This window comes from Urocampus carinirostris, chromosome 10 (genome assembly GCF_059441175.1).
Source record: "Urocampus carinirostris isolate Australia breed hairy pipefish chromosome 10, RoL_Ucar_1.0, whole genome shotgun sequence".
Taxonomy (NCBI): Eukaryota; Metazoa; Chordata; class Actinopteri; order Syngnathiformes; family Syngnathidae; genus Urocampus; species Urocampus carinirostris.
In genome coordinates this window covers 8,559,956-8,587,481 of record NC_142358.1, presented here as the reverse complement: position 1 = coordinate 8,587,481, position 27,526 = coordinate 8,559,956, and the positions used below count along the sequence as shown (strand labels likewise).

General features: G+C 38.4%; 1 protein-coding gene across 1 annotated transcript; it reads right to left on the bottom strand.

Annotated features, from left to right (window-relative positions):
* Positions 1-4,570: 4,570 nt before the first annotated feature.
* LOC148357622 (uncharacterized) lies at positions 4,571-17,106 on the bottom strand. The gene is made up of 13 exons (XM_088346096.1): positions 16,874-17,106; positions 16,514-16,805; positions 15,659-16,447; positions 14,847-15,068; positions 14,660-14,783; positions 11,649-12,558; positions 9,852-9,855; positions 8,492-8,769; positions 8,133-8,421; positions 7,240-8,052; positions 6,526-6,753; positions 6,336-6,459; positions 4,571-5,481 (listed from the first exon to the last, which is right to left on the bottom strand). Exons 1-13 carry the CDS (start codon positions 17,104-17,106, stop codon positions 4,571-4,573), a joined length of 5,217 nt encoding a protein of 1,738 aa, XP_088202222.1.
* Positions 17,107-27,526: the final 10,420 nt, after the last annotated feature.

Genomic DNA, 27,526 nt, shown 5'->3' with positions numbered 1-27,526 from the left:
TCTGTATAGCAGGGGCTAGACACTAATGGTATTGAGCGAATCCCATCTAAACGAGACAAAGCATTAAAAAAATCCTAAATGGCATACGTACTACCGATATATCTATATATAAATAACACGTATGTTGTGTTAGGGTCTCCAGTGACCCATTTCAAAGTTATAAATTGTCCCGGTAATAACTGATGCATCTCAAAAAAATAAATTACAATGGGAATATATGGTCATGGGTGTAATTAATCCTTGTTAGGATGTTGTATTGACTACATTGAGGGATAATCAGGTCAGGACTGAATAAAACAATGGTTAATGGTTTCTTAACACAAAACGAGCCTTAAATAGTCAAGTTATATTTATTTGTATAGCCCTTAATCACAAGAGAATCAAAGGGCGGCACAACCACCATTATAACATCTCCTGATCTGAAGCCTTCATATGGAAAAAGGAAAACTCAAAAAACTCAACATGAAGAAAATTAAGTCTGTCCTCCTGGATCTTTTTCCCGGGGCAATTGCGGCAATTCCGTTGTGTAACGGTTCTCTTGAATCACAAATGAATAAATTTAACACAACTGTGGTAAGTGTCCTAGATTCTGTGGCGCCCCTACGGTATAACTTCCGGCCAAAAAGATGCACGCGTTGGTTTACGGAAAAAAAATACAGAAAAAAGATCACTCAAATAATGCTGCAGGACAATTGAAGGCCACATCCATCCATTGTCTGCACCGCTTATTCTCAGTAGGTTCGCGGGGAGGCACCAAGGTCTATGTCTTACAGGATCTGTAATGCTCTCAAAAATGTCCTTGCTTTAACTCCTTATTTTTAATATTAGTCCAGATCTCCAATAGGTTATGGCCATAAGACTTAGCGAAAATCACAAGCTTTGTTTCCATGGTTATCATGTTTTGGCCTCTCCCTGGACATCTTGTACCCATTCAGTATTGTATCGCAAACTTGCAAAGACAATATTTGAAATCAGTTATTGATGATTTTAAGATTTTAATCCGAGTGTAAGCCCCTGCTTAGACACACTTAATGCTTTCTGGCATCCCTACATTATTCCTGACCCCCCTTTAATGGAAGATGATTATAAATAGATTTACCACTTTTGGGTGTAAAGGGAACTATAAAGCAACTACAAAAGCTTCTCATAATTATAAATCATCAGAATTATTTTATATTTAGGTGATTTGGGTACATTACATGAAGGTGGTCAAAGACATGAGTCTTGCGGTGACCGGGTAGCCCTTACCATGTTGCCCACGAACCAGTTTTGAGTGTCCCAATGATGAGTCATTGTTGATTTCTAGAATATGTGACTTCTTCACGGACATGAAAATCATTTCAATCATTGAAATGATCAGTGTATACCAGCTTGGTGGCCTTGAGATAGAGCGCCCGCCCCAAGAATGGAAGGTTGCTGGTTTGAGTCTCGGCCGAGTCATACCAAAGACTTGCACCATTTGTACCCATAGCCTCACTGCTTGGCGCTCGGCATTAGGGGTTGGAATTGGGGGTTTGGCCACCTAAAAACCGACCACATGTGAGGTCCTTTCTCAAGGTTTCTCTTTTTTCCTCACACTGAGGTTTTTGAGTTGTTCCGTGCCCACATGCTGGTTTAAGATCAGGTAATTGTGTAATTTTGTAATTGTAATCCTGTGCAGTCCTTTGAGACATTTTTGTGATTAAGGGCTATATAAATAAATGTGACTTGACTTGACTTGACTAATGACTCCCAATGACAGGTGTTGAGACACATCGGTTGGGTAAAACTATCGTCGCATCACTTTTTGTGTGTCGTGTATGAGAGCTGACCATCAGGGATCAGGTATAAGGCAAGGACAATTGCTAATTAATTCATCCAAAATGATTTTGAAAATTAGATGTATGTTTTAAATCATTGCCCTCATACTAAGCGGGTGTTTTGTGGGTGACTCGGGCTATTTGAACCCCAATTCCAAAAGTTATAACTTGGTAATAACATGATACCATAGTCACAACATAGTAATAACAGATTAGGTCATTGTAGAAATGCTTATCAAACTGACAGCCCCTGCACTAAAACAAAACATATAGCTCTCAGCTACAAAAAAGTTGCTGACCACTGCTGTGAGACAATACCTCATTGTTACTTCACCCATCCTGGAGAAAAACACTCAAACCCTACAGTGAAAGAGAACAAATGCCATCAATCCTGACTATAACAAAACATGCTCCAAAGTTAAATCCCACCCTTTAATGTGTGAAAAAAGAGACATTCTTCGATTGTACACCTAATTAAAAGTCAATGAATTATACAAAAACAACCAAGAAGAAAAAAGAGCAATTCAAGAGAGCTCCTAATTGGCACAAAGTAGACAACCCTGTTGTGATGAGAGTGTTCATTAACATGCACACTTTGTTTTCTGCTGGAGGCAACATGCCACCTGTTGTTCCTGTTTAAAGATGAAGCAACATTGTTTCATCTCTTCCTCTGCCTCCTGCCTTCTCCCCGCGGGCCCGTACCGTAAGGTAAAAAGGTTCCGCTCGCAACAAATCAGGACGTGTTCAATTCCCACTGGTCTCCTTAGGTGTTTTTTATTGCAACTGTGTTCCTCTTGCATAATGTTTTTGAACTTGAGACAAGGGATTATGAGGTGAATGTGAAGGCCTCTGGCCATGGAAAACTGTCCTAACACATTGTTCTTCTTGATAAGCAACTACTGGTAAGTTAAATCATGCATAAGTAGAGAATCTTCTACTAAGTCTTTATCCTCTGTCCTATAAACTATGCATTTATGCTGCAGGAATGAAAAATCTTATGACCAAACAAGTTCCTGTCAGAGGTCACTCACCTTTTTGAAGCTATGAACTATTTTTTATTAGTGATATGCATGAAGATCTAGCAGTTAGATATGCTTTTTTAAATAAATAAGAAATTATGTTATTACAATGTAGTTACAATGTTATTTTTCACTTTACGGATCTTGTATCTTGGGCAAGTATGGCGTAGCGGCATCCGTCCCTCTCCACGCCTGTTTTTTTTTTTTTTGGAGTCTGGGTTTTCTCCACCCGATAACCAGGTTACAAATATTACAAATAGGGTTAAAATAAGCTCAGTCAACCACTGATACGTCATGCCAGTCAGATATCAAATTTCCTAGAAAATAACAATGAACTGCCACCCATCACTAGTGAGTTCTTTTCAGAATCGGTCCGGGAGATACTCACGTGCTATTAGGGGATATCTAGTTCACACAGGCAGCACTTAACCAGTATAATTTAACATTTTCCATTTTAATACATAAATAAATACATACATAAATGAATAAATACATATACAAAAAAGTGTTATGGTAGTATCAGGATGTTCTATTAAACTGTCATTTTCAAAACGTCATATTAACCTAGGAAATTTGATCACTTTCACATAATGAACGACACATACTTTTTGTAAGAGACCTCTGCAATGCTAAAGCTAATAGAGCATTTTCCCTAAAATGACACATTGATTGTCAGTATATACAGTATTGTTAAATAATACACATTTGCATTAAAGAGACTGTAAAATAAATTGAAGGAAAAAAAAGTATTTTTTCATAAGTACAATTATCTAATTATTGACTCGACATGAAATCCCAATAAATAAATATGTAGCTTTACATTTTAGGGTAAATCTGTTAAACATGTAGTATACTTTTGATTAATGGCCATAAGAAGGCGCCAATGTCCTTTCCTTGAAAGCAAACCATAATTTGTTTGACATCCAACACATTATCAGTCCGCTCCCATCTCCTGCTATTACTACTACTAACTACTAATTTATAATAATAATATTGTAGTAATAATAATCATTATAACTTGGATTACTACAACATTGAACTGAGATCCCCGTGGACTCACCAGTGCTGGGTTTTTGTAATTTTCTAGTAAAAATGTATTGCTTGATTGAGTCTATTTAACCTGTCCATCCATCCATTATCTGCACCGCTTATCCTCAGTGGGGTCACGGGGCTATTTAACCCTATTTTTTATACTGGGTTTATATCTGGCTACCTTTTTAGCTTTCTAGCCAGCTATCTTACTACATGTTGAGCTATTCAGCAAGTTATCTAGCTAGTTTTTTTTTTTGCATGCTATCTAGCTAATATTTAACTCTCTTTTCCAGTTATCAAGCAAAATTTGGCCTCCTTTCTAGCTCGCTTTTTTTTTTAGCTTTCTATCCGGCTATTTAGTTGGCTTTTTACTCTTTTAGCCATTTAGCTCTCTTGTAGTTTTTTACCTGTTTACTTTTGTCACTAACTATCAAGCTACTTTTTAGCTATTTAGCAAGCCATCTAGCTATCTCTCTGTTGTAGAAATTCATATCAAACTGGGTGCCCTCTTTGTAAATTAGTAACAAAAGTGGCTCTCAGCTTGAAAAATACCCTGTTTTGTGTGAACAATTAAAAGAAAACACAGAAAACTTATTGTGGTGATTGAATTTATTGTGAATTTCAAAATCAATGTCAAACATTCGGTAGTTTTACTGTATTTCAAAACCGAGTGTATTCTAGTTGGATTCCCCAAATCTCCTCTTCACATTCCACAAGTGTTCATTTATTATAATTTGACTTCCCCATGACGTGTTTCTTCGTGTTCTTCTCAGGTCTAAACAATATTATAAAACATTTTGGCATAAAAATGCAAAAAAGCAAGCCATAACTAGAGGCTAGGATCGCAAATATCTCCACAGCCACCGTGAACTTTCCCGGAGAACTGATGTATGCAGGAATGAAGGCAATCCAAACTGCACAGAATGTCAACATACTGAAAGTGATTAGCTTAGCTTCATTGAAATTATCCGGAAGCTTCCGTGCTAGGAACGCAATGATGAAACACAAAATGGCCAAGACTCCGATGTACACTAGCACAGCCCAGAATCCCACAGCAGAGCCTAGTTGACACTCTAAGATGATCCTATCTGGATAGAGTATCATATTTTGAAACGGAAAAGGGGGGTTCATGGTTAGCCAAAGTATGCAGATGACCACCTGGATTAGAGTGAACCCCATCACACAGAGTCTCTGCTGCGTAGGCCCGAACCACTTCATGAATCTACCTCCAGGGAGTGTGGCTTTAAAAGCCATCAAGACCAGTATTGTCTTTCCCAGAACGCAGGAAATGCACAGCACAAAGGTGATTCCGAAGGCCGTGTGCCGAAGCATGCAGGACCAGTGTGTAGGCCGGCCGATGAAGGTCAGAGAACAAAGGAAGCACAAAGTCAACGAGAAGAGAAGCAGGAAGCTCAGTTCTGAATTGTTTGCACGGACCAGCGGCGTTTCCTTGTGACAGTAAAACACAATTAGCGTCAGTGTGGTCAGAAACACGCCGAGCACAGAGAATAAGACGAGAAGAGTTCCCAGGGTTTCGCCGTAGCTTAGGAACTCCATTTCTTTTGGGATGCAGGCATCTCTACGTTGGTTGGACCAGAACTCTGTTGGGCACTTCATACAGTGTATAGAATCTAAAAAAAATGTGTTAGTACTAGTACATCATAAATAGGAAGTTTTAGTGTGTGTGCTATTTTCACAAACCCCGGGATATGGTGTCCTCATCTTATGACATTTTCACATTACAGAGCTGAATAAGATGTACTTTTTCTTAACAAGAATTTATAACAAAATACAAACTTTGCTGTGTTTGTCTGGTGAGAAACGTCTGCTGTTGGTAAATCTCATAATAAATGCTGGTCTGCTATTTATTTGCATCATAGCAAAATACAGATGTACTATTGGCCGAACTAACTCTCACAGTGCATTTTTCTTCATTCAGTTCAGAATCTTGTGTGCTTCGCAAATACTCTGTGATGCAATAATGTATTTCTGTACTGTTTTCTTGGGCTATAGCTTGCAGTAATACTAAAGGAAAAAGCAGAACACCATGATAGTCATGGAAACAAAGATTGAAATGATAAAATAGGAAAAAGGCACACGAATTGCCACACTTGCTAAGTTATGGACGATCATAACGATTATTAAAAAAAAGGGAGCATTAAAACAAGGAACATTTCTAAGTGCAAGCCAATCCGCACAAGTGGAAGTTATTATTTTTACCTTTTGCATCCACCAGTTATTCCACTCCACCAGCTCAAATTAAGTACAAACAAAAAACAATCTAATTTTTTTTTATAGTGTTATTTAATCATTTGCACAAACATAACATGTACATTTTACATACTTTTTTTTTCATTTTGATGTTTTTATCTGCAGTATCAGGGATTCTGAATATTTGAGCTAATTACCGTAGGTCTCTATCCCCCGTTATACAGCAATTTCACTTCAGAACGGATCAATGCCTTATACTGGGTGTTTACTGTACCTGTTGTGTTACTGATCTCCCCCGCGGGACACATCACACAGTCATAGCAGCACACTGGGCGTCCTTTCTGGAGCACTTTGTGAGTTCCTGGAAGACAGCTCTCACTGCAAACTGACACAGGCACCTGCAAGACACAGATCACAATATTGCATATAGGATCCACAAGTGTAGTTAAAACAAGCGGATTCACCTTTGAAAGTCTGTTACCCCACACTAAAGGAAGGCTATTCATGATAAACTGATAGCTGCCTTTCTGAGAAGCATCATAGATGCCCACAGTCACGCCTTCCATGGTGCCTCTGTTTGTCATCTGCAAATTGACCAGTTCGTATTTGGCTGGCGAGTCGCCGTTGCCGTCAAAATATACTCTCTCCCCTTCTGGAGTGGTGAAGTTCACTGTGCTGAGATACTCCAGGACCTTGGGAAAATTGTGATAAACGGTAATCAGTTTTAACTTCATAATGCCATTTTTCAATTGTCATTAAACTCCTTAACAGAATGTCACCAACACAGCCCAGAATATAGTGGCCTGCTCACCGCCCAGTCTGAAAGACCTCCTAACTCAGCTGGGTCGAAAACTTTATTAAGGACTACCTCACTGACCTGCAGGTCTCTGGCAGATGCTACAGGTCCCTTAATACAAGGACTAGCAATCTCAGTGACAGTCTCTTCCCTCGAGCCATAACCCCTTATCCTATGTAAAGAAACATTTATATTTCATATTGGTTTGTCCTCAGATTTAAAATGATTGCAAAATATTTCATTGTATAAAATTGAAAATAGAATAAAGGTTACTACTACTTCAAAAAATTCACGTGTCACGTATATTTTTGGAACGTAACACCCATGAACAAGGGATTCCTGTAAATATAATTCCTGCAAATATGACGGAGCCCCTCCTCACCTGCCATGGTTCAATGTGTTTACGATCAGCACAACTCCCATTGGAAAATGGCCCCTTCCCAGCCTCACACTTGATTAGGGCATCAAGAGCATGAGCCACTGAGTACACAGACTTGTAAACGTTGTTGGTAAACCTCAGCACAGACACATCTGTGAATTGTGAGTCCACTTCCCGCAAGTTCTCTAGGCCACTGCAGGGCTTTCGCCGATCTGTCTCGGTTGCGTTCAGAGAGCAGTCAAACACTTCCTCCCAAAAATCTCTCAGGAAGCGACTTCGAGGGAAAGTAGAAGGGTGGAGCCCCTTCAGGTGATCTTCCAGCCCGGGGATCTGTGCCTTGCTGACAGTGAAGCCCAGCGAGCCCACAAGGACCTCATGCCCCTCGCTATCAGTCAAAGAGTGATCTGTGATCCAGGCATCGCTGCCCACCCACTGTACATCAGTAACATTCTGTTTATAGAGTGCCGTTGCTAGCAACTTGATTTCCATGTGAGACATGAAAGCCAAAATAACTCTAGAAGAAGCACTCCGGATTTTGGATGTGACTCTCTGCAGATCTGCGGGTGGACCAGAGGATGAAAAAGCATCCAAATACTCGATGCAAACACCGTATTCTTGCGCAGCTTGGATAAACGCAGCAATGCCATTGAGGCCATATTCATTCTGCACGGCTATGATTCCGATCCAGGTCCAGCCCATGTGCTTGACCAGCTTTGCCAGGGCTCGACTCTGGTAGTAGTCGCTGGGAATGGTTCTGAAAAAGGTTGGATACTCTTTTCTGTTGCTGAGACAGGCACACGTTGCAAAATGGCTGATCTGAAATTTAAAAAACAAACTGTATGATGTTTCCGTAATGTGTAGAAACATACACCTACATTCATCTAAAGAGGTCTTACCACAGGAACGTGAAAAAGTCCTACAACTGGTGCAAAAGCAATGGTCGGTCTGGATCCCGAATGTCCCAAGATAGCTTGCACTGTCTCAGTTTTGGTGCAGTTTTCTTCCATGGCTTCTCTCTCAAGGCTACTCACCAGTAGCAGAGCAGCTCTCAGAATGTCCATGGTACCGCAGGCATCATAGATCTTGTAACCAAGTTTCACACCAGGCAGCATGTCAGCGTTTTCGTTGATTTCGTTGATTGCGAATATCATCGCCTGAGCAAATTTAAATTCTCGGAAATTGAAGCTGTAAATAAAAAAGAACATTTGCACACTGTACAAGAGAAACGGATATCTGCCAACAATCCTCAACATACTTTGTACACTTTCGCACTTCTGGAATGACACGAAATGTATCAACCACATAATCCTGCCTTGTGCGGAATGAAAAAATTCCTCCAATGACAACATCCCCGTCCTGCGCCAGCTCAGGCGGGAGCGGTTGCCCTCGCATGCGGCATACACACTCCACCCTTTCATCTGTGAGCAGCACTAAAATCAACAGGCTCAATACTGGCATAATGTCAATGTGCAGACAGGGCCAGCAGGAAAATAAGCCTTTATAGTCCGAGGGGGCAAAAGTTGTCATGGAGACCTAAAGAAAACAAACAACACGAAATGTTTTGTGGAAATCGGAATTATATTACTTCTAGGTAAAAGAAGCAAATTATGAGGTAGTCCACATTTGCATACTTAGAGATTGTTACTTTTTATTGATAGAAATTGAATGGCGCTAATTGTGTCCTCTTCCTTAGGTGTACTGTGTGCTTTCAATTTAAATGCATTTGTTTGGTCAGAGAGTAAGTTCTCGTCAAACTTATGCCAAATTTTATGGACATTTCAAATGTTCCTCATCAAAATTGTTTTCATACCGCACAACTTTCGATTCACCTCCCTCGTTTGTTCCATGTTAATGTTATGTTTTTTCTCAGACCCTCAATTTGCAAGTTATGTACCTAATGGTGTTTCTAAAATGCCTTTGTACTATTGGCTGGCGTTATACAAGATGCTAGTCTAATGCTTTTGGTTTGAGACACAGCATCAAAAAGATGATTATTTGCTTTTTGCTCCCATAATGCCTTTCTCTTTCTTCATTTAGTACGGAGTGTGCTTCGTAAAGACTTTGCCAGTTTATGTGATACAAAGCTGTATTTTTGTCCTGAAATTATTAGCAATCGGTCCCAGACTTGCAGTGTTGCTAAAGAGAGAAGCAAAAACATGGTAACCATAGAAATTAAGCTTGCGATTCTCAATAAATACAAGGAAGACTCACATATACCTTTCTTTAGTTGCATTGCTATAACCAATCAATGATTGTGAGTATTATTCAAGATAAGGAGGCGATTAAAACAATGGAAATGTTCTAAGAGCATGAAAATTGGAAGTTTTAAAATCAATTTCATTTTCAATTCTCAGTCACCGTCTCCTGACCCCCTCAGCATCTATCAGCTCCTCCACTCAACCAACTCGTATCATACTAAATTTAGATAAATTGTAATTTTTCCTGCACTTGTATATTTATTAAAAATGTTTTTTTTAATAGTATACATGTATAAAATACATAAGTAGCACTATTTGATATATTTATCTGCAATACCTAGGATTCCTAACTTATTAGCTTTGCGTCATGAAATCTTGAAAATACCAATTGGCTATTTCCTCACACACTGTCTTTACCTCTCTTCAGTTAGGAAAGTGTTCCACGTAAAGACTTTTCTGGTTTAAATGAAACAATACTATATTTTTTGGTACTATGTTTATGGTCCTGAGGCCTGAAGAAATGCTAAAATCCATGGAAATGAAGCTTGTGATTATCAATAAATACAAACAAAGCACACATTAAATTACACATAAGCAGTACTAGAATCTAGTGACTAGATAGTGTTTTGTTCAAATATGTATATACAATTTTAATGTTTTGACCCAGGGCACCCGGCATTTATTCAAAGCATAAGCTAAACACCATAGGCTTCTATCCCCATTTATACGACAATTCACCTTGTGATCCCCACCTCAGAATGGAATAGTTTCATATACCAGGATTTACTGTAATTGTCTTTGCTTTGGATTTAAGAGGGTTTATTGTGTTCATAAAAGGGTGTACTAATATTAATTGTAATGTAATAAATGATATAAAAATGGGATAGAATTGCCCTAAAACTGTTGGTAATTTTTCTTTAAGGCTAGTAATTGTATAAGAAAAATTGGACAACATCAAGCATGGAAACATTTTTTTTCTTTTTCAGAAAATGTTACCTCTTTTGATATACAAATTAAAGCTTATAGTGAATGCCAATTAAAAGATCTTGGGGCTGGGCCCGAACCAGGCCCAAAATGATGTAAATTATTAAGTCAATCATTCACTCAGGTCGGTCTGGGCTTCTCTCTTGCACTTTTTTTTTCTTCATTGAGAATCTACACAGCATGCACGCTGTTACTCGCACTTACTTCCACTTGAGAAATATTATACTGACGTAACAGTACTTTTACTTGAGTTACACACTTTGGCTCTGCACTTCGGCGCCGCCGAAGCTCGACTCTGAAGTGCGTGCTTGATTTGAGGGACAGAGAGCCCGAATGAAACCAAAGTTGCTCCTTGGCTACTTCAGCCAAAGCACTCATTTCGGCGCTCTAGTACGCACGGCGTCCGAAGTGCAGGTTTGGGCTCTAATTTGGCCACGTCAATGCAATCAAGTTAATCAGTCCTGGTCGGGCTGGATGGGGCTTTTTCTGCCCACATGCCGGGTTAGGTCCGGCTGGATTTCAAGGCTCGGTCTTACCTCTAATGCAATACAGTAATCCTTTGTTTTTTCTTCCAAAAATAACCCATGCTATGTGAAATCTCTGAAGTAGTAACTTTTATTATTTTCACAATTATTATACGATGAAATACTCTAAAATACATTAAAATCTTAATGCGGAAATAGATACATGATGAAAATCCGTGAAGCAGCAAGCCAGTGAAAGGTAAACCGCGTTATAGGGAGGGATTACTCTACTATACATTCTGACATTGAGCAAATCTTGACCCACAAAAAGACAAAAAACATACATCACCAAAAGTGTATCACCTACCATTACATATTTTTATTGATCGGCTCCATGAGAAATTAATTTCTGTACGGTAATTGCACTCCTTGTTATATAAATCTTGACTGTTTCGCAATACGTTTTCATACCTGTCAACTTATATGTTTTCCCCGTACTTGATACATTTTTTGATGATTTCAGATTGTATAAGTGTTTTCTTTTGTTTTGTTTTTGTTAGGCTGATCTTGTCTTGCCCATCTAGGCTCTAATCCAGAATGTCTCTTTCTCTGGAACCAGATGAGAACGTCATCGTAAATTGCTGATATTGTCACTGTATTATGGATAACCTGTCTTGCTGTGAGTTGAAAGGAGCGGCGTTGTGCTTAATTTGCAACCATTAATATGGGGAGTGATAGGCTGTGGTTGTCAGGAATTGCGTTTTACAAAGATTTTACTGTCCCCTTCGGTCTGATATTCTTCTTTGTATTCTTCTCAGGTTGCATAAGTAGAATGTAACATTTGGGAATAAATATACAAATGAGCAGTCCAAAACTGGAGGCCAATATTGCGAATATCTCCACAGCCACACTGAACTTACCCGGGGAGCTGACATAAGCTGGTATAAAAGTAATCCATACTGCCGAAAATATCAGCATGCTAAAGGTGATAAGTTTGGCTTCGTTGAAATTATCCGGAAGCTTGCGGGCTAGAAAAGCTAGAATGAAACATAACATAGCCAATATTCCAATATATCCTAGCACAGCCCAAAATCCCAAAGCTGAACCCACAGCACACTCCAAAATGATTCTATCTTTATACTCCTTGAAATTTTTGAGAGGAAACGGTGGTGCTGTTACGAGCCAGAGGACACATATAATCACTTGAATAAGAGTGAATATCAGGACACTGAGTCGTTGTTGTGTGACCCCAAACCACTTCATTGTATGACTGTCAGGAAGTGTGGACCTGAAAGCCATTAACACCACCACCGTTTTCCCCAAAACACAAGAGATGCAGAGTACAAAAGTGATGCCGAACGCCGTGTGTCGTAGCATGCAGGACCAATCGGTAGGGCGGCCGATGAAAGTCAGAGAGCAGAGAAAGCATAATGCTAAGGAGAAGAGCAGCAGGAAGCTCAACTCAGAGTTATTGGCCCTCACGATGGGGGTTTTTCTGTATTTGAGGAAAACATATGCCACGGCAGCAGTCAAGCATAATCCTAATAAAGTTGCGACAGTGAGGAGAGCTCCCAAGACCTCCTCGTACGACAGGAACTCTGCTTCCTTCTTTGTGCAGCCGTCTCTTCTTTCATTTGGCCAGAACTCAGGGTGGCAACGTGTGCATGTCACTGAATCTAAAATGAAATGATTGAGAAGGCCGTTTGGATTATCAATCAACCCAAAAAACACACACACACATACAGTACACACACATGGGAAAAAGTGCTCTGTGTCGAAACAGCTCAAAGTTTAAGAAAGGAGTCCAAACATGAAATAACTGTACAGTAGACCCCATTCATAGGTGGGGGTTGTAAGATTAAATTTAAGGGTGGCGGCGGATAGAAAGTAATGGTAATCAGTTAATGCCTTTTAAAGCCCTTGCCACTCAGATAAAAACATCAAAATAAAACACATTAAGTACTACCTACTTGTAATATAAGTGAATATGATTCAATGATAAAGATACATGATAAGAAAAAAAAGAAAAAAACATATTCTAACTTAAATCTGACGTGACTTAAGCTGGTAAAATGGAGTTAGTGGGTGGATGCACAAAAGGGAAGAGACGGTGGAATAAAAAGAAAAACGTTTTTAAAGTGAGGATTGTCAAGCCCTGAGAAGACATTGCTTGAATTGCCTCCTAATTCTTGATAATTGTACCTTCTGTCGATTGGTTAAAGCCATATTCCTCAGTCAATGTAATGCAAGTGTCTTTGTATTTTTTATTATCTCAAGCTTTGTTTCAATTGTTATCACCTTCTTGTTCCCCTCTTTAGCAAACCTGCTAGTCTTCGAACCTACAGTATAGTTAAACATTGATATATACAAGATTCTTAACTGAACAAAGAGAGATAATTGGAGCATTGTGGGAGGGGTTTCAGCCATTATCATATCTGCATCTTATACACATCAGCCAATGGCAGTCATCTTATAGACTTAACCCGCCATCGGAACCAACTCTGTATTGTTTGAAATTTGTACATTTGTCTGTATGCAAAATAATTAGATGCTGAATTGAATAGTCTTCATTGTCATTGACAGCGTTCTCCATCCAGGCCCCAGTTCTGTGGAATGCTCTTCCCCCCGAGATTCTATATGCAACCTCAGTGGAACTGTTTAAATCTAGTCTTAGAACAGACTACTATTCTATTCTATACAATACTCTGGCACCATAAGACTAACAAATGGAAATACCATACTAACAAATGGTATTTCCATTTGTTAGTCTTAAAACAGACTACTATTTTATAGCATAGGAATAACTTATATTTTATGTTGACAATATCTGTGTATTATTTGTTATTGCAACATCCATTGCAGCCTGGTCATCCTCGACGGGGATTACCTCATGTGCGGTCCCTTCTCAAGGTTTATATACTTCCTTCATGTTGAGGTTTTTGAGTTTTTCCTTGCCCTCATGTAGGTTTTAGATCAGGGGATGGTGTAATAATATCCTGTGGCTTGCAATAATCTGTGGTCTGTGCAGCCCTTTGAGACTCTTCAAGACTAAGGGCTTTACAAATAAACACGACTTTACTTGACATGACTAAGCATTAAATGCAATGAGATTAGACATGGCATTTCAGGGTAGACATCTAATAAAGAAAAAAAAGATAAAAGACTATCAGGACGAAAAAAATATTTGCAACATAAGTCTAAGTTCTAATAATAATGCAATATGTGTAAATGAAAAATAATTGTGCATCATAACAACACTGCATTGGAAATAAGTGCAATAACAATTTGCAGCAACGAAAAAAATAATATTGATGATTTGCAAGCTGTTGTGCAGCAGTGAAAATCCTTTAAGGAGGGCCTGAAAAAAAAAATCTTAATTCCACATTGCAACATTAAAACATTGTAAGGCGGGAACGCCGAAATCAGGGGGTCTACTGTATATAAATTACATTTTCTTGAGGAATTAATATCATAAGTGAGATAATGCTCGTTGGTGAATAAGAGAATAACTTAAGAGATCCGGGCTGAAGGTTTATTACTGCTGGTCTGCTTGCCAGCAAATCGTAGGGCACATTTTAAAGAACAAAAACCCTTTACATTTAATCTTGTATTGTAATACCGAAACCTGCAAACCTAGCTTTAGCTTACCTTCAGTAAGGGTGTAAAAAAAATGACGACATTTCAACAAGAGTTCATGACTTGTTGCAATTTAGCCTCAGGTTTTAATTTCAGAAAGTATTTACGTTGGTTTTTACCAAACACACTTCTACATCGTACCTGTGCTGTTGCTAAATTCTCCTTCAGCACACCTCACACAGTCATAGCAACAGAAAGGCTTTCCTTTCTGCAGGACCTTGCGTGTCCCTGGCGGACAATTCCCACTGCAAATCGATACTGGGACCTGCAAGATAAAAGAGATGTGAATATATTTTGCCTTAACATTGTCAATCAATACTTTATTCACCTGCTTAGAGTTCTCTGCCCAAACTAGGTCGCTACTATGCAGATTCAGCTGTTTGTCCGCTGATGCATCATAGAGCCCAACAGTAACAAATTTGACTGTTCCATTTTGTGTTGGCTGCCAATTTATTATTTCATACTTAGCCTCTGGATCTCCGTTTTCATTGAAGTATACCTCATCACCTTCTTTAGTTTTGAAACGAATCTTCTTAATGCGGTGTAGAATCTGGATTAAAATAGACAATGATGCCATTTAGCGGTCGGAGCGGTATAAAAAAAATAAACACTCGACCCCTCAGATACGGCGTTACGGCACCTTGGTGCATATAAGCTATTGGCTGGGCTATCTCCAACAAAACATTTCTCTTTCTTTATTCAGTTCATGATCTCAGATGCTTCATAAATACTTTGTGAAATGGCAATACAATATTGTATTATATACTGTATTTGCCATATCTCCACGGCTTGTAGTGATGCCTAAGGAAGGATGCAAAATCATGATAACCTAAGAAACAGAGCTTGCGGTTATCAAAAGACCAGCACAAGTCCTATCACACCAAAGATAAATAACGTTTCATTTTTCATTTGACGTATATTTAGTTATAATGTTATTTGATCAAATCCACTTGTATTACACAAGTGTTCTACTAGCTAAATTATATGATAGTTTGTTATTTGAATGATTTTATTTGGGTAAGGCATTATCTAATTACTATGGGTTTCTATCACCCTCTACACGGCATTTTCGCTATGCGATCTTCAACTCAGAATGAATTAACTTTGTATCTTGGGGGTTTTCTGTACTTTTTAACTTACCGTCGATGGCTCCAGCTGCACCCCAGTACTGCACGTTGTGTTACAGCCAAGAATATCATGAAGTGCATGTGCCACAGCGTACACAGCTTTATAGACATTGTTAAAGATAGGCATGAGGGACATGTCAGTGAAACTGTTCTTTAAGCCGCTGAAGTCTTCAAATCCGGTACATTTCTTTCGTTTACTGGACTTCGTTACCTCAAACTCACAACTAAATAATGCCTCCCAGAATAATCTGAACGTATCATCCCCGGATGAATTTAGATGTTTCACATTCAAAATAAACTCCTGCATGCCGCCGATATGTGCTTTAGGGATGGACAGGCCGAGGGCTCCGTCTAGGATATGTGCCTGATCCAACGCTGCGGTTTGGGAGTCGAAGATCCAAGACTCTGTTCCAATCCACTGGTATCCAGTCAGGTTGTGATGAGACAGCTCGTGTATTAATACATCCAGGTCCATGTGTGAAAGGAAAGTGACAATCACTTTGGAAGTAGATCCCTTGATGATATCAATTATCTTTTGAATTTTGTCCAGTGGATCCGTCCTAAAGAAAGCGACAGAGTACTCTAAACAGATACCAAGCCCTTTAGCAGTTTCTGTGAACGTTGCCATTCCGTTATTGCCATAATCGTCATCGGTTCTGATAGCTCCCACCCAAGACCATCCAAAATACTTGACAAGCTGGGCGAGAGCTCTACTCTGGTAGTAGTCACTGGGGATTGTTCTCAAGAAAGAAGGGTATTTGATTTTATCGCTGAGACAAGCACAAGTCGCGAAGTGGCTGATCTGCAGGAAAAGACAATGTTTACTTGAGATAGTGAATAGAGTGCACACTGTTCTAGTTCTACAAACCAGCGGGATGCGAAAAGATCCAACGGTGGTAGCTATAGCCATGCAAGGAGAGGAAGATGTCTCCCCCACAATGGCCTGTACCTGGGCTGGTTTAGGACAAAACGCCTCCAAAGGACCCTCTTTGTCACCGTTGGCTAAAGCTAGAGCAACCTTCACCCCTCTCGCAATGGAGCCACAAGAATCATGGATTCTGTACCCCAGAGAGATGCCAGGAAGCAGGTCAGTGCTACCATTTATTTCCTCAATGGTGAAGACCAATGCCTGGGCGAACTGGAACCCTCTAAAGTTCAAACTAAGCACAGAGATTTGAAAAAAAGACTGTTTAAGGGATCACAGTTCAACCAAAGCTCAGTAACTTACCTAGTGCATTCAAGGGGCTGCGGTTTCTGCAAATAGCTGTCCTGACGGTCTCTCCAGCTGCTGTGAAGGGAAAAGATCCCCCCCAACATAATGTCCCCATCTTTAAAGAGCTGGGGTTTCTCTGGATCACCTCTGCGCCTGCAAATTGGCTTCTGAGTCCAAGAGTAAGACCCTAGTAGAAAGAGATGGAGAAGTGTCAACCCTTGCTCTCCCCACCTGCATGTGTTTGTCATTATGTCTGAGCATGAAGCTAAACCTCAGGGTTGCATGTCATGCAGATCTTTCATTGATCAAAGCTCAATGGTTTTATATGTGTTGCATCTGACCCTCAAGATAGGGTAAGAGGAGGGAATTTCTGTCAGTTCCGGTTCGTCCTTTAGTCTTGCTGCTGGTGGGACACTCCAGGGAGCCATCCTCAGCTATCCATCTCAGATGCCTGAGCCACCTCAGTTGACTCCTTTGATCAGCATTTGGACTCTGAGTTCATCCTAGATGTGCAAGTTTTTCCACATTCATTGAGGAGCCTGTGGAGAACCTCTTTTTGACCATGGAAGATAAGGTTTCCGTTTTGGTATGTGCATAAAATGGTGAGCACATCACACTTGTGCTAGTCATACTATTCCAAAAATCCTATAAATTGCTTAATTCTTCCTCGTTTTAATTTTTTGCAATAAATTTTACATTAATGAGACGAGTACAAGTCGTGAAGTGGCTGATCTGCAGGAAAAGACAATGTTTACTTGAGATAGTGAATTGAGTGCACCCTGTTGATATATATAAATATATATAAATATATATATATGTATATATGTATATATATATATATATATATATATATATATATATATATATATATATATATATATATATATATATATATATATATATATATAAACATGTGCCCAAAAGGAGTAAGCAGGCAAAAGATTTTAAGTCCCAATAGAACAGTATAGAATAAAATTGTCTCTATTGTATTTGATAACAAGGTAATGAACATATGAGATTAGATGTGGCACTGCCGGATAAATATGTGCTCAAAGAAAAAAAGAAAGTGGATAAAGAAATATATAAAAGAATAATAGAAAATCTATTATAATAGATAGGCATTGTTCATAAGGTATTGCTTGTGGACTGGCCTACATTATAAGAAAAATCTTAAACATAATATATGATTTATACCACAGAAAGATGGTGCAATGACAATAGCAGCAACATATGCAAAATAATAATAATGAAATAAAGAAGGAATAAATACATGAAAATATGAAAGGTTAGGTGTTAAATACTTTCTGGATTATTTCCAACAACAACGTAATCTCTTTTAGACATCCAAAGTAAAATATAGTCCTGACACATCTACATTAATTTGTATTTAAATGTCTCATTAATTGCGTCATTAATTTAAAATGTGTCCTCATCGGGACAAATGGATTAAAGTTCCTCTTTTGACAAGACGTCATAATAAACATACAAACACACCTGATTAAGCAGAGCATTGACCCGTGTCACATATAATTTGCTCTTGTTATTTTTCACAGAAGGGGATGTTTACCTATCATGTGAGGTGTCTCTTTAGGGTCACCTTTAATTAAAAAAAAAGATGTTTGTGTGTATTGAGCGAAGTCAAACCCAAACTCTCTCGAGAGTGAACCATGTGGGATGTGAATGAAGTCTGGTGCCTTAGGCTTGACCTTGACTTACACCTAATAAGCAAAATAGTCCCTCGGGAATAAAGTGCATCTTTCTGTCACAACTTGACGTTCAGGGATGGGAGGGTTTGTTTAGAATGTAATCCAGTCACTTGTTACCTGAAAATTGTCATTGGTAATGTAATCTGAATAATATAATATTGAAGTAATATTACTGGATTGCTTTTTGAACACCCAAATACCAAATATGCTAGTAGAAGACCAAAGCAATCTATATATATTAGGGTGGTATTAGTTCAGTATGTAGAGCGCTCATTTTGGGATCAAGAGGTCGCAGGTTCGATCCCCTCAATGTTATAAGGCGAGGTGTCCTTAGGCAAGTCACTGAGTCCCTAATGCCCCCGATATCAGGTGGTTGCCTTGCATGGCTGACGCTGCTATCGGCAAGTTAGTGTGTAAAAGGGAAAGGTGTGGAGCACATTGTAAAGCGCTTTGGGAGGTCTTGATTAACTTGAAAAGATATATTAATGCAGACCATTTACATTTACATATAAAATTACTAAATTGGGTTCAACATAAATGAACGCTGTAACACTGAAGAATAATTAGAGGAAACCAAGGTTAGGTAGTTGCTTGGAGTCCTACCTAAAAGTACTCAAATTGTGAACATGCTTAATTGCTGTTAAGATTGTCGAGAAAAATTGTTCAAACCTCACATTGTTTATTTGCTGTTACTAGTGTCAATAAAATTGTTCAAACCAAAAAATGTAATATAGTTTATTAAGTTCAAAACAGCCTTTTCTCTTTCACATGGCAGACAAGATATGTTATGTTTTAATATACATTAAGAGGGCCTTAAGAACTCAATATTATTTTAAACAAACCCATTGTTTACTTCCTAAATTTTCAACAAACTTTTTCACTTGTTTTAAGTGGGTATGCGGAACCTCTTGAAAGTATTCAGATTTACAAGGCTGAGTTAATTATTTACAAAATATGACAATACAGTGCTCAAATAGTGGCTTTTGAATATAATCAGTCAATTTTACTCAATGTCCCTGAACACATCACTCGCGAGCATTTTCGTTGCCTAGTACCCCTACGAAACTGCAGTCACGTGCCAATATCCAAAAATGAGTGCTACATTGAAGGAGAAATTAAATAAAGACAAAAAGAAAAGTTATTTTACCAGCAACACGCTGACATACATGCATTGGTAGATGAGGTGCTGTGCAACAGATTCGCCTCGTGCACGCATCTCCTACATGTGTGCAAATCTAATATTTTTCTATCCCTTGTCAGTGATTGAAATTATGACACAACTTGTCTTTTGGCGAATAATGTATACAAAACATAGTTTTAAATAAAATAGTAATCCTGCAGGGTAATCCTTATTTTAACTAAATGTACCTGTAATTTGAAGAGAAATACAACAAAAGACTATCAGGATAGTTAGGGAAAAAATAATAATTACAACGTAGTGGTAAGAAAATAGTGCAATGCCCACCCCAAAAAAATTGGATGTAGCACTGACGGCATCTGAGCACCGCATGAAATCCCGGTCACATAATTGATATCAGCAAACACTAGCGTGGACTCTCCTGCATCCTTCTGCACACAGTGTCAGTTTTTTTACTTGCCTATGTGACCACGTCAATGTTGCCGCTCATTAGGAAAAACATAAATGAGTGTGCGTTTTTTTCTCGCTTATATTTATTTGAAACAATTGATTTACGCAAGGGGTTCAAAAAACACGGTAAGACTTGATCACCAGCCCAGATGCAGTGCAGAAGGAGAAGGGGTAAAAAAGTGTGAGCCTAAGGACTGGGCTGCCTCCACTCAAAGTAGGTGCCGAGCTTAACGGAAACGCATACACCTTTGAGGTAATAATGGGAATTCCGTTGCTTATTAGAGTACTGGCTCTTTCAGTTGGACTCACTGAAAGAAGACTGTCTCTTTTGGCTCCCAAAGGGCTCTTCAGATTGCTTTTGTTGCTTTACTCCATGTATTACCAATTATTATTAGTATTATTTTATGTAACATTATGCACAATTAATTTAAAAAGGTGAAAATAAAGCAGAAAAAAGAAACATAAAAAACATAATAGAAAAACATGAAAACATTTACCAAAAAAGAAGAAATGAAAAATAAAAAGGAATAAAGAGAGAAAAGCAGAAACAAATTAAAGAGTATGAAAAACTAAACAAAAGCTGGGAAAAGAAAAAAAGAAAAAAGAAACATAAACAAAAACACACTAATTGAAAACTCTACAAGAGAAAAAGCAAGAATAAAAAGAAGTAAAAAGCTAAGGAAAAAAAGAAAACAAATGAGGAAAAGGGAGAGGAAAATACAAACAAGCAGGAAAAATTAAAAAGAAAAAGAAAAAGAAGACAGGTTTGGGGTGGTCCCTTTCATCAGTATATTACCAATAATAATAAATATTAAGTACAAAATTAGTAATTTAAAAAAAATCTAGTATTCTGCAGTTCTAAATTATAATAATAATTATTTTTTCACTCTCCATTTCACTTTTAACTCATATACACTTTTTTATACTGAACAACTTTAAAGTCAAACAACTCTGAAAAAACACCTCAAAGTGTCAATTGAAAACATTGACTTTTTGGTGCAACAAACAAAAAAACAATAAATTACACAGTTTGAAAGGCTAATTGTGAAACAAATACCTGACTAACACTCCAACCATAATCTAAAATGTTTTTAAATCTAAAAACCGAAAGATAAAATACAAATGCATTTGATATGTCCCACCTTCTGAGAATGATGTGTGGTAAAAAGGTTGTTCTTTTTCCCTTCACCATCAGATACTGTTTTATTTACTGAAAATACGTACAGTATTTTCTAAAATCTTATGTTTTGCCTCTGTTTATGGGAAATACTTCTCCGGTCGCACAAAAAACCTTCAACTGAATTATTGTGCAACCTGACATACAAAAAAAGTATCCTTTGACCAATTGAAACCAAACATTTGATGCAACGTCCCAAAAAAATCGTTTGGTAACATTTCTTTTTAAATTCTACCGCATCCCGGCGTTGTAGTGGTTACGATGTCATTTTTTGGATAAAGTTTTGGATATTGAATTTCAACGGTCCCCATAACTATAGTCAGGGTGCTAGACACAAAATAGCTCATCACTCCTAGGTCAGAACATTCACTCAAGTATTTACTTGTCAAGTCTTTTATATCACATGATTTTGTCTTTCTATCAAGTGATGGATGGCCTGCTTTTTATTTTAATAAAGAATCTGAAATGCACACAGCCCAACCAATCACACCCATTTGAAGGACTATAACGCCACCTTCTGACTTTATGTCATAACCACAGTTGCTGCGCTTTTAGACTTAAACATGTGTTAATAGTTGCAAAATAAACAGGTATATATGAATACAAGTATACATTTATATAGGTTGGCTCTACATTTTATATAAAATAAGATAAATTTCACACAAAAACAAACAAACAAATACTTGAATTATATTCTCATGACACTTCTGCTCAGAAATGGATTCCGAATCAATAATTAAATGCTTTGTCATGATGTCATGAGCGGGTCTATATTTTTCTTTTTATCCAGACAAAAAAATGAATCTTGAAGACTACGTGCAATTTACTGCATTCTTTACAAACACAGATTTAAAATGTGATTAATAGCACTGCAAAGGAATACCACTTTGGTCCATGCAGTGCCGCCAAAACCAATCAAAAATTCATGCGTGCAGATTTAAAGCCCCAGTGTGTAATATGTGACCACTAGATAGCACTGTTGTCTCTGTACTTTGTGGAACTGTTTTTTGTTTGCGAGAAGCCAGACAAACATGGAAATGACCTGTATGGTATTAATTCCTCTATGTAAAATCAATACAAACTCATACCTGTCAACCTCCACGGCTCCATGCCCTTACAAAATGTTGTATTTTGCCTTACAAAATCGAAAATAATCTTAGACCATATTTTTTTTTTTCAAACGTGTTTATTTATGTAGTTTAACATGTTATATTGTACATGTGTACAAGTAGCTTGGATGCTCACCGTAGAAGGAAAAAATACATGCAAATATGATTAAGTAAAATAATAATTTTCTTATTCAAATTTTTAATTCATTTCTGCATTAAATTATTGTTGGTAATATACTGATTAAAGGGAGAACCACAAACCTATCTTTTTTCATTTTTTCCTTTTATATATCCTTTTTTTCCTAACTTCTTTATGCAACATAATAATTCTTCGTAAAAAGCAAGTGAGCCGCTTGAGAGACGGCTCTCTTTAATGAGTTGAGCCGAAAAAGCCAGTTCTCTAAAAAGAGACCGACTTCCCTTCACTTCACTGCGAACTGGTTTGACTTGATTGATTTGCCGTTTGGTGATAGTCGGTGTATACCGGATGGTACCCATAATTGACAACGTTGCGTTTTTCCGTACAGGTTTTCTTGTGCGTTGTACACGTCTTAAAATGCATAATAAACATACTTTGTACGGCAAAAACGTACAGGTTGACAGGTATGCAAACTCCTCAACCTATGATTTAAAAAAAAAAAAAATTAACATTGGTGTGATAGTTCATGGGCAGCATGGCGGTGCAGTGGCTAGAGCGTGTGCGGCACAGTTCTGAGGTCATGAGATTGAACCTCCTGTGTGGAGTTTGCATGTTCTCCCCGTGCTTGATCCGGGCACTTCGGTCTCCTCCCACATTCCAAAAACATGCATGTCAGGTTAATTGGCCAGTCCAAATTGTCCCTAAGTGTGAATGAGTGAGCGAATTGTCTGTCCCTGTGTGCCCTACGACTGGCTGGCAACCAGTTCAGGGTGTCCCCTGCCCACTGCCCGAAGATAGCTGGGATGAGCTCCAGCACCCCAGCAACCCTACTGGGGATAAGTGGTGCAAATAATGGATGGATGGATGGATGATGGTTCATGTATTTTGCCTTTAATCAAGTTTTTTTTTTTTTTGCTAAACAAGTTTTTTGTACCACTAGGAGGCACTAAATGTTTCACACTGCCCCTCTAATATTTAAAATACGTTATACATTATACGGCAGGACTGATTGCATACGTAATTAGAGTGTAGTCTGCCTCAGCAAAAGATAAACCGTTCAAATGTTATTCTATTTCCGTTTCCCCCCCTAATATCTTAATTGTAGAGGCAAATTCCATAAATAATTTGTAAAATGCTCTGCAACATACGTTTTACTTTGTATAAAAAAATGCATGTTGTGCATAGATGTAAGATATACAATTTTTCATCGCCAGGGGGCCTAAATCAGTAACACTTTCACTTGTTTTCCTTACATGTATTTATACATGGGTTTCACTTGGTGCTGAAATCATCTGTTAAGATATTTGTTTAAGGAAGTTATAAGCATTTAAAATTGCAGTTTGGAATTTCACTTACATAACAAATTTTGAACACTGAGGCTGATTTAATTCAAATTAAAATGTGCACTAATGCGTGAAGCTAAGTGGGAAAATGAAGACTGCACAGATTAGTGACCTCCCGTGTAATGAGAGCATTTTCAAAAAGATTTTCTTCAGTGGAAGTGCTTATAAGTGAATCTGACAGAAGAAGGAAAGTAGCTAACGGAATTAGCACTTGAGCAGATACTTAAAAGGAAGTAGCAGACTGAAACTTGATTGGCTTACAGATTGAGAAGGGAAGGATTTTGGAAAGAATCAAAGAAACATGGATAATGCCTTTAACAGAAAAACACGTGATTTTATTTCACACTAAAAACATTTGTGTTAAATATGAGACCCAACCCAACACTTGGGTCGATTGGACCCATTTTTCCAGGTCCCCCCCGTGGGCCGGATCAGGCCCGCTAAGGGATTGAATCCGGCCTGTGAGACAACGCTCTGAGAAGCGCAAGAGAAAAACGAACTGCAGGTTGAAATATGTCCACTTGATGTTGCCAAAGCAAGGTGCCTCTCACTGTACTTGTATTTATTTCTCTCTCTCTCTCTCTCTCTCTCTCTCTCTCTCTCTCTCTCTCTCTCTCTCTCTCTCTCTTCCTCTCTTTTTCTCTCACATGCTGTCTCTCTCTCTTTTTCTCTTTCTTTGTTTCTCTTTGTCTCTTTCTCTCTCTCTGTCTTTTTACCTTCTGTTGATCCCTCTCCTTGTTCCTTTTCTTTTTTTCTCCTTTTCTCCCTCTCGCTTTCCCCTTCTCTCTTTCTCCCATCTCGTTCTCTCCTTCTCTTTTACCTCTTTTTCTATTGCTCTCTTTCCATTTCTCTTTGAATTTCTTTATTTCTCTCACTTTCTTTCCCCCTCTCTTACTATTTCTCTTTTTATCTCTTTTGTTTCTCACATACTCTCTCTCTCTTTCTTTATCCCACCCTCTCTCTTTTTCTCTCCTTCGCTTTCTCTTATTTCTGTCTTTCTCTTTTTCTTTCTCTCTAATATACTAGTCCAGCCCCAAGAAAATGTTTGTTCTATCGTGTGGCTCCGGAGTTAAAATGAGTTTGACACCCCTGCTCTACACCAAACAACTGAATTGTAGGGTGGTTCCAAACACAAGGACTAAACATAATAACTTTCTTTACAGAATTATCTAGTTAAGGAAAGGAAAACATTACACAATCTTCGTAGGAGTGATTTCTACAAAAAAAAACAACATAGGATGTTGGGTCGAATTTACCAAAATATTTTGTTGATCCATTTGGGTTGTTTTTGACCAAAATGTTTTTAGAGTGAACATGTAAATTCTTTGTTCCAGTCCATTTCATTGCTTTTTATTTCTTTAATTATATCAAAGTCATTACAATTTCATCAAATATGAAAGTTAATCAATTCAATGTTGGGTAGGGAGAAAGGGAATGGAAGGGTTATTTTATTATTGAATGGTTGTTATTGCACTTTGAGTTGCCTGAAAAGTTCTTTCATGTGATTGATTGATTGACCATTTGATCGATAATTTCGCTTCATTTTTCATCTGGTATTTAATCTTTAGTTTTATTGCATTTTTCTAAAGCAAAAACAGTTTCAATATGTTTCCTTATTATTAGACTTAGGCCAGTCAACAAGCACTACCTTGTAAATTCATGCCTACACTAATTTTATTTTATCTCATTTGATTTAATTTAATCTTTTCAGCTTTTTATTACATGTTTACTGCTTTTGTTGTATACAATGTTCGAAAAGAGGTTATGAGTAACAATAGAGAATATTCTAATTCTGATTCTTAGCCTCACTTGTGAATAATCAGTTTATTATTTTAAATAAAATGGAGAACGTATCCACTAACCTTATGCATTATTTTATTCTCGTTATCGGAAAGTCAGTCAGACAAATAACATGTTTTTGACTTGTCCATTTCTCCTCTCATCAAATGTTAATTGATTTAATTTCCCACATCGCTGCTGTTAAGCATATGCGCCCTGTCCTATGGCGCCTTATGCCCACATGGAATCATTCTTGCTGGAAACTCTTACTTGTCTTTGCTCGCCCAGCGGCCCGCTGGGAATCGAGTCACCTGGTAGTCGAAGAAGGGAGCTTCCCCTCCCTAAACAACACACAATAACACATTTAAGTGCATCCCAAGCGTGTGTTGAGATCCGCTCTGGCAGTTCATTATTCCCGCTGTCTTGCCGATTAAGATGAAAAACATCACCAATTCCCAGAGCATCTAACCAGCCGATACCCACAATTTGACAGTTTGTCCCAGTGTGACATGCAAACCGGGAAGGGATGTAACGAGTGGCCTGGGAATACTTCCTGCGTATTAAATCCAAATGTATTTGTTCATCACTTTTCAGGTGAATTGCAACTCAAAGTGCTGTATAAAAAAATAATCTACAGTATGAAAATAACAGCACTCCCAAAAACATGAATGGCACGTTAATTGATGACTTCAAATGGTGCCTAGGTGTGAATAAGCTAGGGTATTGTCTGTCTCTGTGTGCCATGCAACTGGCTAGCAACCAGTTCAGGGTGTCCCCTGCCCAAAAATGAGATGGGCACCATGTATAAGAGGTGCAGATAATGGATGAATTTATATTATATTCCTAAGCAAATGTTAAGAATGTTTGTGTCATGTTTGTCCTTCTCCAGAAACCGTATTATTTTCCAGTATCAAAAATATTTTGAAAAGCTTCAGAAAGACATTACGGAGTGCCAAAGAGCCACTTGTTATTGACCCCCTCATATTTTGTACCATGATTCGAAAAGACAATACCGAAGTGTATGAGCAAAACGTTAGTAATTCTTAGTGTAGGTGTTTTAATCGAACCTCCTGTGTGGAGTTTGCATGTTCTCCCCGTGCTTGCGTGGGTTTCCTCCGGGTACTCCGGTTTCCTCCCACATTCCAAAAACATGCATGTCAGGTTATTTGGCTGGTCCAAATTGTCCCTAGATGTGAATGAGCGAGCGAATTGACTGTCCCTGTGTGCCCTGCGACTGGCTGGCAACCGGTTCAAGGTGTCCCCAATGCCCGAAGATAGCTGGGATGGGCTCCAGCACCCCCGCGACCCTACTGAGGATAAGCGGTGGAGATAACGGATGGATGGATGGACATTATATGTATTCTTTACTCTATTTTCTTAGCTGGAAGGCGCACTGGATAATAAGGCGCACATAAAAACTAGACTCTTCAGAAATAATTTCACGTATAGGGCACAGCGAATAAAAAGGTGCACTTTCAGAAAAGCTGTCTTTTGTTATATATCTATCATATATAAAGCCAACTGTCATGATTGCCGATTCAAGGCACCTGTGACTGCCCAATTGGTGCCAACAGCCCTGAGAGCTGATGGACTAAGAGACTCCTTTTAAACCGGCTTTCAAGAGGACGCCGTCTGATCGTTGCGACCCTATACTCCCAGCTAGGCAAGCTCATTCCGTTCAACATTTTTCCTGCCCTGTTTTGTTCAGCCTGATACCCGTCGCCGACCTGTTTCTGGACTTGATTCTGCCCTGTTCTGCCATTCCGACATCTGACCTGTTTTGCCCCACTACCTGCCTGACACCTGTTGCTGACCTCGTTTCCGAAC